The sequence below is a fragment of the Mustelus asterias genome, chromosome 17 (genome assembly GCF_964213995.1).
Source record: "Mustelus asterias chromosome 17, sMusAst1.hap1.1, whole genome shotgun sequence".
In the NCBI taxonomy this organism is placed as follows: domain Eukaryota; kingdom Metazoa; phylum Chordata; class Chondrichthyes; order Carcharhiniformes; family Triakidae; genus Mustelus; species Mustelus asterias.
In genome coordinates, this window is record NC_135817.1 from 82,148,052 (window position 1) to 82,162,747 (window position 14,696).

A 14,696-nucleotide genomic window follows, 5' to 3' on the forward strand; every position below is an offset into this window, starting at 1 on the left:
GAACCTGTGCCCCCTTGTAAATGACACTTCCACCCTTGGAAAAGGTCTCTGACTATCCAACCTGTCTATGCCTCTCATACCTTTGTAGACCTCTATCAAGTCTCCCCTCAGCCTCCATCTTTCCAGTGAAAATAATTCTAGTTTATGCAACATTTCCTCAAAGCCAACAACAACAAGCAACATCCTGGTGAACCTTCTTTGCACTCTCTCCAAAGCTTCCACATCCTTCTGGTAGTGTGGCAACCAGAACTGCATACAATACTCCAAATGCGGCCTTAACAAGATTTTATATAGCTGCAACATGATTTGCTTACTCTTGTATTCAGTGCCACGGCCGGTGAAGTCAAGCATGCCATATGCCTTCTGAATCACCTTGGCCACCTATGTTGCCACTTTTGTTGGCAGGGAACTATGGACCTGCACGCCCAGATCTCTCTGTATGTTAACATTACTAAGGGTTCTGCCATTTACAGTATAATTCACACGTAAATTTGATCCTCCAAAATGCATCATCTCGCATTTGTCCAGATTAAACTCCATTTCTGTGTCCAAGCTTCCAATCTATCTATATCCTGTTGTATCCTCTGACAATCCCCGGCACTATCAGCAACTCAACAAATCTTTGTGTCATCCACAAACTTACTAATCATACCCCCCACATTTTCCTCCACATCATTTATATATACTACAAACAACAGAGGTCCCAGCACTGATCCCTGTGGAACACCACCAGCTACAGATCTCTATTCTGAAAAACATCCTTCCATCGCTCCTCTTTGTCTTGTATACGCAAGCCAATTCTGTGTCCAAATAGCCAGTCCACCCCAGATCCCATGTGATTTTAGCTTTTGTACCAGTCTGCCATGTGGGATCTTGTCAAACGCCTTACTAAAGTCCATATAAACTACATCCACAGCCCTTCCCTCATCAATTATTTTTGTCACTTCTTCAAAAAGCTCAATCAACTTGGTGAGACATGACCTTCCCTGTACAAAGCTGTGCTGCCTGTCACTAACTAGTCCATTTTTCTCCAGATGTGCATTTATCCTGCCCCTCATTATCTTCTCCAAAAGTTTCCCCACCACTGATGTCAGACTCATCGGCCTATAATTTCCTGGATTATCCCTGCTTCCTTTCTTAAACAAGGGAACAACATTGGCTATTCTCCAGTCCTCTGGAACCTTGCCTGTGGTCAAAGAGAATGTGAAGATATCTCTTAAGGCCCCAACTATTTCTCCCCTTGCCTCCCGCAGTAACCTGGGATCGATCCCATCCAGCCCTGGAAACTTGTCTATCTTAATGCAATTTAGGATTGTCAACACTTTTTTCTTCGATATAGTGACAATATTCAGGAAGATTGGATTGAGGCTCATGATATGATGGGCTTTGGACTAACAAGGAAGTAGATTATTTCAATCAGGTTCACCAGTTTGATATCAGGTCAATTTGAGCACAAGTCACAGTATTTTCAGAGAATCATAGAATCCCTACAGTGCAGAAGGAGGCCATTCGACCCATCAAGACTGCACTGACAACAGTCCCACCCAGGCCTTGTCCCCGAAACCCCACATATTTACCCTGCTAATCCCTCTAAATACACATCCCGGGACACTAAGGGGCAACTTATCATGGCCAATCAACCTAACCTGCACATCTTTGGAGTGTGGGAAGAAACCGGAGCATCCGGAGGAAACCCACGCAGCCACGGGGAGAACGTGCAGACTCCGCACAGACAGTAACCCAAGCTGGGAATCGAACCCAGGACCCTGGAGCTGTGAGGCAGCAGAGGTAACCACTGTGCCACCGTGCCACCCATTTGACTGGCTTATCTCCCTGTGCAGGCATATAAACGTGGAAGACAGAGCAGAGAGTAATTGTTGAGGAGAGTTCTTCAGAGTGGCTGAAGGTGGGAAGTGGTGTTCCACAAGGTATCAGTGCCGGAACCACTGCTGCTTATAATAACAAATTGGACTTTGAAATCAAAACTACAGTTTCTAAATTTGCTAATGACCACCAAATTGGGGAATGAGGGGTGAGGGAGAGCAAGTCAATACGAAGGAGTACTGCAACAAATTAAAGGGAAACATGAATAAGCTTGCAGAATGGGCGAACAATTTGCAAATGAAGTATATTTTGGTGGGAAGAATAAGAAGGTCACTTATTACTTGAAAGATGTAAGTCTAATTTGGATAGAGGAACAAAGAGGTTTCAGAGTACAAATACAGCAATAAATATTGCATCGCAGATTAGCTGGGCCGTTAAAAATAAGGCCAAACACCCTCTCGGCTTGATTTATAGAAATGTAAAGTTTAAGTTTATTTATGAGTGTCACAAGTAGTCTTACACTAACGCTGCAACAAAGTTACTGTGAAAATCCCCTAGTCGTCACACTCTGGCGCTTGTTCGGGTACACTGAGGGAGAATTTAGCATGGCCATTGCACCTAACCAGCACATCTTTGGAACTGCGGGAGGAAACTGGAGCACCCGGAGGAAACCCACGCAGACACGGGGAGAACGTGCAGACTCCGCGCAGATGGTGACCAAAGCCAGGAATTGAACCCGAGTTCCCGGCGCTGTGAGGCGTTAACCTCTGTGCCACCGTGCCGCTCGGGAAAGAATTGAAAGGTAGGGAAGTAACGCTGAACCTTTATCAACACTTGGTTAGGACAACTTAGGGTGCTGCATGCTGTTCTGGTCATCATATTACCAAAAGGGTATGGAGGAACTGGAGAAGGTGCAGAAGATTTACAAGAATGATATCAGAAATGAATGTCTTCAATTTGATTTGATTTATTATTGTCACAGGTGTTAATATAAAGTGAAAAGTATTGTTTCTTGTGCGCTATACAGACAAAGCATACCGTTCATAGAGAAGGAAATGAAAGGGCGCAGAATGTAATGTTACAATCATCGCTAGGATGTAGAGAAAGATCAACTTAATGCGAGGCAGCTCCATTCAAAAGTCTGATGAAGCAGGGAATAAGTTGTCCTTGAGTCGGTTGGTACATAATTTCAGACTTTTGTATCTTTTTCCCACCAGAAGTAGATGGAAGAGAGAATGCCCGGGGTGCGTGGGGCCCTTAATTATGCTGGCTGCTTTGCCGAGGCAGCGGGAAGTGTAGACAGAGTCAATGGGTGGGAGGCTGATTTGAGTGATGGACTGAGCTTTGTTCACGACCCTTTGGAGTTTCTTGCGGTCTTGGGCAGAGCAGGAGCCATACCGAGCTGTGATACAACCAGAAAGAATGCTTTCCATGGTGCATCTGTAAAAGTTGGTGAGAGTCGGAGTTGACATACCAAATTTCCTTAGTCTTCTGAGAAAGTAGAGGCATTGGTGGGCTTTCTTAGCTATAGTGTTGGCATATATATCATAAATGAGTGTCTGAATATCTGGAAAGGTTAAACTGGCTGAGTTTCTTCAGCCTAGAAAAAAGAAGACTGAAGGGTGATAATGTAAATTTTAAACACCTAATAAAGGTGTTTAAAATTATGAAAGGGCTTGACAGAGGGGATACTGAAAGAATGTTTTCTCTTGTGGTGGAGAACATAACTGAAGTCCATCGATATAGGAGAGTCATCATGAAATCTAGTCGGGAATTCAGAGAAACATCTTCACCCAGAAAGTGGTGTGAAGGTGGAACTCACTACCACACGAAGTGGGTGAAGCGAATACCATAGACGTATTTAAGGGGGAAGCTAGATAAGCTTTTGTGGGAGAAGGAAATAGAGGGATACAATGATAGATTTCGATGAGGAAAGATGGGAAGAGGTTCCAGGGGCGGGTAAGCACCAGCATGGGGCTAAATGGCCTCTTTCTGTGCTGTAAATCGTGTGGAATCCTATACACATGCTTATGCATGTGGAATAAAGACAGCATGGACTCCTTCAGCCCAAGCAGCCGTGGAAATGATTTAAATCACATCTGTAATTGCCTTCTCGCCCTGTTTGAAATTACATCTGTTATTTCCAGTTAATCAGCTTTTTCCTTTGATGTTTCACATTATTAAAAGGTAATGGAAAAAGCTGACAGCTTTTCACCTTTATATTTCTACTCATCGTCACTGGATTTAGTCTAAGCTGCTGGATGGCCACTTTCAGAACGTTACCACCATTCCATCCAACCTGGGGGTTACCAACCATCCCTGGAGATCCCTGGAGCCTCCAGATATTGGTGCTTTACCGCTGCAGGACCCTGCTGCAATACATCACGGAGAAACAAAGGTGATGTGTGCAGTATCATTGCTGTGTGCGGGATCTTGCAGTGCATCAATTGACATTTGTTTTCATAACATTCAAAATGGAATGGAATGTTGGCAGTTATAGCTAAAGGAATAGAATATAAAGATAAGGAAGTATTGTTGCAACTATACAAGGCATTGGTGAGGCCGCACCTGGAGTACTGTGCACAGTTTTGGTTCCCGTATTTGAGGAAAGGTATAGTGGCATTGGAGGCAGCTCAGAGGAGGTTCACTAGATTGATTCCAGAGATGAGGGGTTTGTCGTATGAAGAGAGATTGAACAGTTTAGGCCGATACTATCTGGAATTTAGAAGAATGAGGGGAGATCAAATTGAGGTATACAAGATGATAAAAGGTATGGATAAAGTAGACGTGGAGCGGATTCTTCCCCTTGTAGAGCATTCTAGTCCCGCCCCAGGTGTCTCTCTCACACAAGCTGATGGCCGTCACAGGCTTAAATACAACTACTGATGCGCTGTCAATTAGGCAAAAGACTACTTGTGTGCCAATACAACTGTAGGCTTTTATTCATAACAGAATCAGGAGCACATCCCAACAGGTAACCGACCCGGACTGAACAAGGGGGGGGAGACAGCCACCTTTATACTAGGTGACAAGGGGAGGAACCGAACCGGGAGGGGATGTGTCCAGGCATAATAAACACACAACGGTGGTCCAGGCAGGACAAAGGCACAACTGAAGTCCACCACAACTACGAATACATATTCATGGCTCATAAGGCAGTGTGGCCAAAGTGATTCGGGAAATAAGACTATCACACAGTTCTGCATAAATAGAAGGTTTAATCTGAAGCAGACTGGGGAGCACATTGTAAAAATCTCAGCTGGAATTCTCCGCTCTTGCCACTACTGCCAGCAAGAACGGAGAATTTGGCGCTCAGCCAAATCTCCATTCACTGCAGCGGGACTGGAATACCTCACCCATGGTGGAGAATTCCAGCCCTCATCCTTTTATTCAACTCTGTCCCTGACCTCCCCCTCCCTAACTTTGTAATCTCTCCCCAGCTCTACAACTTTCTCTCTCTTAATCTCTACACTCCTCCAATTCTGATCTCCTGTAAACGTTTCCTTCACTCCATCACAGTAGGCCATGCCTTCAACTGCCTGCCACAGATTACTCTTCCCTGCAGGGGCAAGAGAGCGGGAGAGATGGTTGTGGCTGGTAGTGTACCAGTGATGGTGTATCCCTTTACAGGCCCAGCTTGGTCCTTCTCCAGTGTCTCCTCTTGGACTTGTACTGATCTTGTAGCTGGTTTTCATGCGGATCCACTGTGGAATCTGCCGGTTCTGCTTCATCTTCTTAGTGAGGAATCGCTTCATCCTGAAGGTTTCGTGGGATGGCATGGCCGCACGTCCACTCTGGCAGGAGGGATTGTCCGCGGACAGGCAGCGGAACCCCCCCGACCAGAGGATGATAAGTCACACCCCCTCTCCTCCCACCCCCCGCACCGCCCCCCCCAAGAGGATGAGACATCACACCTCCTCTCCTCCCAACCCCCCCCCACCCCCCCAGGGGATGAGACATCACACCTCCTCTCCTCCTCCCACCGCCCCCTACCCTCCGTCCGACCAGAGGACGACCGTCAGAGAGCCGCTCTCTCCACTTTCTGCTTTTTCTTTCTTTCGCGCCCGGGCGCGCTCTGTCAGATTTTTTTCGAACTGCGCACGCACAGTTCAGAGCTCCAAACGGAACGCCAGCGCTAAGCCCCGCCCACAGCGTGGATCGGGCCAGAGCCGGCAAAACGTGTATGGGCGCGCTGGAAAGAGGGTTCCGGGCTCGGATCTATTTGACGCCCGGATTCGGCACTTAGACTCCAAATGGTAAAATTCCCTCCTTTGTCTCTTCTAAAGCATTGAGACAGTGACATGGGTAAGATGGGTATAGAGGGATATCGGTCAAATGCGGGCAATTGGGACTAGCTTAGTGGTAAAAACTGGGAGGCATGGACAAGTTGGGTTGAAGGGCCTGTTTCCATGCTGTAAACCTCTATAAACATCTCATGCTCTCTGTCTCTCTCTCTTTCTCTCCTCCTTTGAGAGACTCCTTAAAAACTACCTTTTTCTGACCAGCTTTTAGCTCAACTGTCTTTATGCGGTTCAGAGTCAAGTTTTGATGATGCATCGATGAAGTCGTGTCCTGTTCAATGTATTAAAGGTGCTATGTAAAGGTAGGTGGTTCTTTTCAGATTGGAGGAATGTTGTGCTGTATGAAAGCTGAGACCAGGCGAACTTAGCACCGAATGCTAAATAAAGAGCAAAGTAAAAACCCATCAATGCCTCACCATCCCTCACTCTGATCAGAGCACGTGTAGAGAAAACGTAATCAATGACTTGCAAACCTTATCTATCCCTTGTGAGCATTCAGCTGGAAATGTGACTGATCATCTGTAGATCTTATGATTTTATGTCAGATTGAATAATTGCTTGATTTTATCAGTGATTTATCTATAATCCAAGAAAGAGAACACTTATGTGGTGTTTTCTCATGTCCCTCAGACATGTTTCAGTGTGTTTCACAGTTTCTTTATTCATTCCTGGGATTTGGGCTTCACTGACTAGGTCAGTGTTTATTCTCATTTTTAATTGTTCTCGAAAAGATGGTGGTGAGCTTCTTTCTTGAATCGCTGCAGTCCATGTGGCGTAGGCACACCCACAGTGCTGTTAGGACGTGAGTTCCAAGGTTTTTGACCCAGTGACAGCGAAGGAACAGCAGCGATATATTTCTAAGTCAGGATGCTGAGTGGCTTGGAGGGGATCCTGCAGGTGCTGGTGTCCCCATGTGTCTGCTGGCATTGTCCTTCTCGGAGGGGGGGTAGGGATCATGGGTTTGGAAGGTGATGGCGAAGGAAGGTCAGTGTGTTACTGCAGTGCATCTTGCGGATGGTGCACACTGTTGCAGGTGTTGGAGGAAGTGAATATTTAAGGTGGGGATGGGATGTCATTCAAGAGGGCTGCTTTGACCTCGATGGTGTCAAGCTTCTTGACTGACGATGGAGCTGCATTCGTCCAGGCAAGTGGAGAATGTTCCATCACCTGCTGACTTGTGCCTCATCAATGGTGAACTGGCTTTGGGGAGTCAGGAGGTGAGTTATTCTCCACAGAACTCCTTCCTCTGCCCTGATGTTGTTGCCACAGTATTTATATGGCTGGTCCAGTTCAGTTTCTGGTCAATGGTAACTGTTACTGAGGTCTTTGTCTCGAGGCTATGTATTGCTAAATTTAAGCTAATATAAAGGCTCATTAAACGCAGTGTACTGATTTTAAGAAGTGACTTTATTTAACCAGATGATCAAATGGGCGAATGATATAAAGTAGCCCAGCACTCCAGATAGAGGATGCTATCTGCCTGATATCATTCTGAGATATGAAGCCCTCGCAAGGACAATTATACAGTTACAAAATTATTTCTCCCACCTTTCCGGTGGGCATAATCCAGTAAACATTAATACAAATCAGTCAATAATCATCCTGTCATTAACTCCAGCCAATAACAATACAAATCTTGACCTCATGGGATTTCATTTGTTATTAATTATGGACATCACCTCCCTTCTGTTGCTGAGCAACACGGGACACTGCACAGTGAGATGGGAGAATGATTCCCACTGAATTGAACCCATGTGACACTCGTCTGACCCTGAGAAATCCCTTATGTCTGCCTTCCACCTGTGTTATCAGCTTGGAGCTGTATAGCTTTATTCAGCAAATTGGCATTGGTAGCCATCTTGTTCCTGACCACTGCTGATAACAAAACTGCATTCAGTGAAACCATTGTCCCCTGGAATTCAGGCACTGGCTATATCTCCCCATCAAGCCCTGCTGTATTTTGTCATTGACGGAAACTTCACAAAACCTTAAAATCGAACTACATTCATTTCATCAATTCAAAATGCATGTTTTTTGAATTAAAAGTGTAATGACTTCAATCAGGCCATTGAGGTTGGCCTATTGGAGTATGAAATCCCTAATTCAGGATCCAGTTGATGGGCTAATCAGGGAGTCTTTGCCTTGTATTTAACCAGGAGTGTGGGTTCCTCTGACACCCCGGGAGGTAGACTGCTAACACTCTGTGCGCTGCTGTTAGATTTGTAAATAAAGGGATTTTGGTGAAGGGACTTCTGCCTTGAAGACTGATTAAAAAGTACTTGTTAGTTAAATAGAGCTGTGTTTTATAGCAGCAGCCCTTATCAGCATTCCCATAGTTCAAGATCATTCACTCTTAAGTCAGTAATCTGTTCGTGTTCCTAAACCTATGGTTCAGTGTTTTATTTGCCTATTCTAACCCCCTACATCAGTAACCCCCAGGATATTGATGGTAGAGGATTCAGTGATAAAGATGTCAATTTGAAAATCAGGGAGTGAATGTTAGATTCTCTCTTGTGGGAGATAGTCATTGCCTGGCACTTGTGCAGTGCGAATGTTACTTACCAAATCCTAAATTTATAAAGGTGGGCACAGATAACTTCCATCTTTGAGAAGCCATGGAAGTTACTGAGCATTGTGCAATCATCAGGGAACATCCCCACTTCTGAGCTTATGTGGGAAGGCTGGCCACTGATGAAGCAGCTAAAGATGGATGGTTGGGTGTAGGACACTTCCCTGCAGAGCACCTGCAGCAATGCCCTGGGACTGAGATGCTTGACCTTCAACAACCACAGCCACTTTCCTTTATGCAAGGTATGACTCCTGCCAGTGGAGAGTTTTCCCTTAATTGCCATAAACATCAATTTTACTCGGGCTCCTTGATGCCATACTCAATCGAAGTTGCCTTGATAACGGGCAGCCACTCTAACCTTGCCTCTGGAATTCAGCTTTCATCCATGACTGAACAGAGGCTGTAGTGAGGTCTGAGGCCGAGTGGTCATGGAGGAACCCAAACTGAGCGTCAGTGAGCATGTTATTGCTGAATGTCATCTTGGTAGCACTGATATTGATTTGATTTATTATCGTCATGTGTTGAGATACAGTGAAAAGTATTGTTTCTTGCAAACTGTGCTGACAAAACACACCATTCATAGAATATATCGGGGAGAAGGAAAGGAGAGGGTGCAGAATGTAGCATTACAGTCACAGCTAGGGTGTGGAGAAAGATCAGAAGATTATCAGAAAGTTTAAAGGAGTTGGAGTAGAGTTTTAAGAGCTCTCTCACGAGAGTAAAAGATAGAATTGGAGGATGTGCTGGCAAGAATTCTAAAATGTTCATTCTCGTTTTCAAATTCCTCTTTTGCCTCGTCACTCCCTCTTTTTTTCCAAGATGGTGCCAGAGTGAGGTGACTTCTTACAAGCTGTGCCCAGCACAACCTCTAATTCTGTCTTTTACTCTCGTTCTATGCTTCTAAAACATCATTCTAACTCTTTTAAACACTCTAAAATGCTCCAATTCAATCTCTTCATTAAGTTGATCTTTCTCTACACCCGAGCTATGACTGTAACACTACATTCTGCACTCTCTCCTTTCCTTCTCTATGAACGGTATGCTTTGTCTGGATAGCGCGCAAGAAACAATACTTTTTGCTGTATGTTAATACACGTGACAATAATAAATTAAATCAAAAGTTTAGTCGTTATCTTGGGTTAGCATGAGTGGCACAGCGGCACGGTTGTTGGCACTGCTGCCTCACAGCGCCAGGGACCCGGGTTCGATTCCGATTGGGTGACTGTGTGGGGTTTGCGAATTCTCCCCGTGTCTGCGTGGGTTTCCTCCCAGTGCTCCGGTTTCCTCCCACAGTCCAAAGGTGTGTAGGTTAGATGGATTGGCCATGCTAAAATTGCTCCTGAGTGACAGGGGGGATTAGCAGGGTAAATCTTAACTTTGTGCCCAGCGTCTTCTGCACCTGATTTAATGGTCTGCTTTGAATTACCCCGTGTTCCCAATTGTAAGAACTGCTTTGCCACAACCTGAAAATAAAAGTCCCCGTTCTATTAATTCCACTGAGAGTTAGTGAGACAGCTTACAAACTGCACCAGCCCTTTGCTCGTTATTATCATTGAGATGTGCCCATGTGTCATTCTTCACCTCAGCATCAGAAGGAACATTGATCTTTCTCCACAGACAGAGCATCTGTGCAACAAGCATGGACGTGAATATCTGATCAGGAATGTGTGCTTCTGGATGGGAAAATAGATGTTTTTCACATTGCTCATTGAATAATGGAGGTAGACTGTGTGAGTGTTTAACAGAACGACAGTGTTCTCTGAGCACGATTTCCTCAATATAAAGATGAGGAAAAAAAACTCAATCCTGTCAGTACAATTGCAGAACTTTAGCACTCAATGCAAGCAGACATTTCAAAGCAGTACCTCAAGGTTTGGTACGCTCGGAGCTTCTGTCTATCAACTTGTCAGTTTTAGTGGGATCAGAAATCCCGCAGCAGTATCCAAAGATCCAAGAGCTTGTATTTGTGCCCACCTATAGTGTACAAAAATTACCATGAGGCTTCACAAAGCTGTAAAGGAAAAGGAACATGAAGGCACAGAAATATCCTAGGCTCAACCAACTTTGGTTACTTCATCAATGAATGTTCCTTCCCTATACGGTCAGAAGTGCGGATGTTCACTGATGACTGCACAATGTTCAGCTCTCATGTTCACAACTCTTCAGATACTGAAGCAGTCCATGTCCATCAGCAGAAACACCTGGACAACGTTCAGGCTTGGGATAATAAATGGCAAGTGACATTTGCAGCACACAAGTACCATCTCCAACTAGAAAGAATCTTAACCACCACCCCTTGACATCCAATGGCATTACTATCATTGAATTCCCACTATACTGGGGGTTGCCATTAACCAGAAACTGAACTGGACCAGCCATATATACCCTAGCTACAACAGCAGGTCAGAGTGGTCCCCTGACTCCCCTCTCCACCATTGACAAGGCACAAGTCAGGAGTGTGATGAAATGTTCTTCACTTGCCTGGATGAGTGCAGCCCAAACAATGGCACGGTGGCACAGTGGTTAGCACTGCTGCCTCACAACGCTAGGGACCCGGGTTCGATTCCTAGCTTGGGTCACTGTCTGTGTGGAGTTTGCACATTCTCCCTGTGTCTGCGTGGGTTTCCTCCGGGTGATCTGGTTTCCTCCCACAGTCCAAAGATGTGTGGGTTAGGTGGATTGGCCATGCTAAATTGCCCCTTAGTGTCAGGGGGACTAGCTAGGGTAAATGCATGGGGTTATGGGGATAGGGCCTGGTTTGGATTGTGGTCCGTGCAGACTCGATGGGATGAATGGCCTTCTTCTGCACTGTAGGGATTCTACGATTCTAAAACACTCAAGAAGCTTGACACCATCCAGGATAAAGAAGTCTGTTTGATTGGCATCGCATCCGCCACCATTGACATCCACTCCGCCACTGACTCAAGTTGCACTGCAGGAACTCACCAAAGTTCCTTCGAAAGCATTTACCAACCCTGTGACTTCCACCACTTAGAAGGACAAAGGCATCAGATGCATGGGAACACCACCACCTGCAAGTTTCCTTCCAAGCCATGTACCTCATCCTGACTTGGAGATATGTCTCTGTTCCTTCACTGTCGCTGGGTCATAATCCTGGAATTCCCTGCCTAACAGAACTGCGGGTGTACCTATACATCATGGACTGCAGTATTTTAAGATGGCAGCTCACCACCATCTTCTCAAGGGCAATTGATGATGGACAATGAATGTTGGCCAAGCCAGGAACATCCACATCCCAAGAATGAATTTGAAGAGAGGGAAATGCTGGAGTCGGTGTGAGGTGTAGGGGTGCCATTGGCAAACCAAAGCTTGGGAGAAGAGGTGGGTTTTAAGAAACCCCTTACAGGCCGTGATGGGATTAAGGATGGAATTCCATTAGATGAAGCTCAGGCACAACCACTGAAAGCGAAGGGAATGATTAGTGGAATGTGCAAGGAGTTAGGAAAGTGCAGAGATTGGGCAGGTTCTAGCACCAGAGGAAGTTACAAAGTTTATTTATTTGTGTCAAAAGTAGGCTTACATTAACACTGCAATGAAGTGACTGTGAAAATCCCCTAGTCGCCACACTCTGGCGCCTGCTCGGGTACACTGAGGGAGAATTTAGCATGGCCAATGAATCTAACCAGCACATCCTTCGGACTGTGGGAGGAAACCGGAGCACCCGGAGGAAACTCGCGCAAGACTCCGCAAAGCCAGTGACCCAAGCTCGGAATCGAACCTGGGTCTCTGGTGCTGTGAGGCAGGAGCGCTAACCACTGTGCCACCAAGCAGCCCACAGTGGTTAGGGAGTGCTGCCCACAAGATAGGGAGCAGTGCGACCATTGGAAATATTTAAATGCAGTGATGAACATTTTTAAGTTGAGACATTGAATAATCTGAAACCAGTGTACTTTGGGGTGACTATGAGGAGAGGTTGGAGAAACTTGGTTTGTTCTGACTGGAACGATGGCGGTTGAGTGGTAACCTGATAGAACTCTCCAAGATTATGAGGGGCATGGACAGAGTGGATAGTCAGAAGCTTTTTCCCAGGGTGGAAGAGTCAATTACTAGGGGGCATAGGTTTAAGGTGTGAGGGACAAGGTTTAAAGGAGATGTACGAGGCAATTTTTTTATACAGAGGGTGGTGGGTGCCTGGAACTCACTGTCGGGGGAGGTATTGGAAGCAGATACGGCAGTGACTTTTAAGGGGCATCTTGACAAATACATGAATAGGATGGGAATAGAGGGATATGGTCCCCGGAACGGTAGGGGGTTTTAGTTCAGATGGACATCATGTTCGGTGCAGGCCTGGAGGGCCAAAGGGCCTGTTCCTGTGCTGTAATTTTCTTTGTTCTTTGTCCTTTGTTCTTTGACTGGGTAACTGGAACTTGGAGAAGATGCAGGCAGCAGAGTTTTGCATGGATTGAACCTTACCAAAACCAAAGGATGGACAGCCATCAGGAGAGTATTGGAGCTGGCAAGGGCTGATGGTGACAAAGACATAATGGGGGTTTCCGATGAGATGTGGCAGGTGCAGAAGGGGCAATGTTATGGAGACAAAGGTAGGGGGGTCTTTGTGATGGATCGTGTGTGGGATCAGTAACTCAGCCCACAGTCAAGTAGGATGCTGGGATTTCCTATACTCTCCACTCTGATGAAGGGTCATCCTGACTCAAAACATTGGTTCTATTCTCTCTTCACAGATGCTGTCAGACCTGCTGAGTATCTCTCGCATTTTCTGTTTTTGTTTCGGATCCCAGCATTTGCAGTATTTTGCCTTTTTCCTCAGTAGTCTTATTGACGCTGAAACAAAGTCCGTTTTGTGAGGATACACAGGCTGTATCAAAGATTACAGTGTTGCCAATGTATAGCTTCAAGACACACAACGCAGAATCACCGACCAGAAACTGATAGCCAAGTTCCACATGCATGAGGACGGCCTCAGCTGGGATCTTGGGTTCATGTCACACTATGTGTAACCCCCACCACTTTGCCTGGGTTTGCAAAATCCTACTAACTATCCTGGCTTGAGACAATTGACACCTATTTAACCTGTGATTATCCCTTTCTCCACTCGCATTGTCTGTACCTGTAAAGACTTGATTACCTGTAAAGACTCGCATTCCAACCATTATCTTGCAATTGTGTCTTTGTCTGTATAATGCCCTGTTTGTGAACCTACCTCTCCACTCACCTGATGAAGGAGCAGTGCTCCGAAAGCTCATGATTCCAAATAAACCTGTTGGACTTTAACCTGGTGTTGAGAGACTTCTTAGCTGGGGGAAGTGCATTTAGCTGCCTGACATGCGAGGGGACATTTTCCTGTCTTGCTCATGGTTGGGATTTTCCGGCACCACCGAAAGCCAATGGACTTTTGGCTGCCTCTCTGAATTTTCCGGAAAATCCTGGCCACAAGCTGGTCGAAGTCCAAGCGGTGATTCGAATGTGCTGAAGATTCACCAGGATGTTGACTTGGGTAGAGTGTTCCAGCTATGGAGGGAGGCCGGTTAGACTGGGGTTGTTTTCCTGGGAGCAGAGAAGGCTGAGGGGGCACCTGATGAAGGTGTACAAAATTATGAGGGGCTGAGATAGGAAGAAACATTTCTCCTTAGGAGAGGGATTGATAACCAGGGGGCATAGATTTAAGGAAAGGGGCAGGAAATTTAGAGGGGATTTGAGAAAAAACTTTTTCAGCCAGAGGGTGGTAGGAATCTGGAACTCTCTATCTGAAAGGATGGTTGAGGCAGAGACCCTTACAACAAATAAAAAGCAAAGCTTCAGATGAAGTGCTGGAAAATGGGGTTAAAATATTTTGATTTGATTTGATTGATTGTTGTGACATGTATTAGTACACAGTGAAAATTATTGTTTCTTGCGCGCTATACAACAAAGCATTCATAGAGAAGGAAAGGAGAGCATGGAGATTTTAGTGTTACATTCATAGCTAGGGTGCAGAGAAAGATCAACTTAATGCAACGGAGTTCCATTCAAAAGTTTGATCG

At 45.6% G+C, this 14,696-nt stretch overlaps 1 protein-coding gene across 1 annotated transcript in view; it reads left to right on the top strand.

Annotated features, from left to right (window-relative positions):
- Positions 1-2,102: 2,102 nt before the first annotated feature.
- The window catches only part of ncam2a (neural cell adhesion molecule 2a), a 543,279-nt gene continuing 530,685 nt past the window's right edge, over positions 2,103-14,696 (top strand). Inside the window, exons 1-2 of the mRNA XM_078231910.1 lie at positions 2,103-2,174; positions 4,073-4,222. Coding sequence (XP_078088036.1) covers positions 2,103-2,174; positions 4,073-4,222 — 222 coding nt within the window. The remainder of the gene's footprint in view (positions 2,175-4,072; positions 4,223-14,696) is intronic.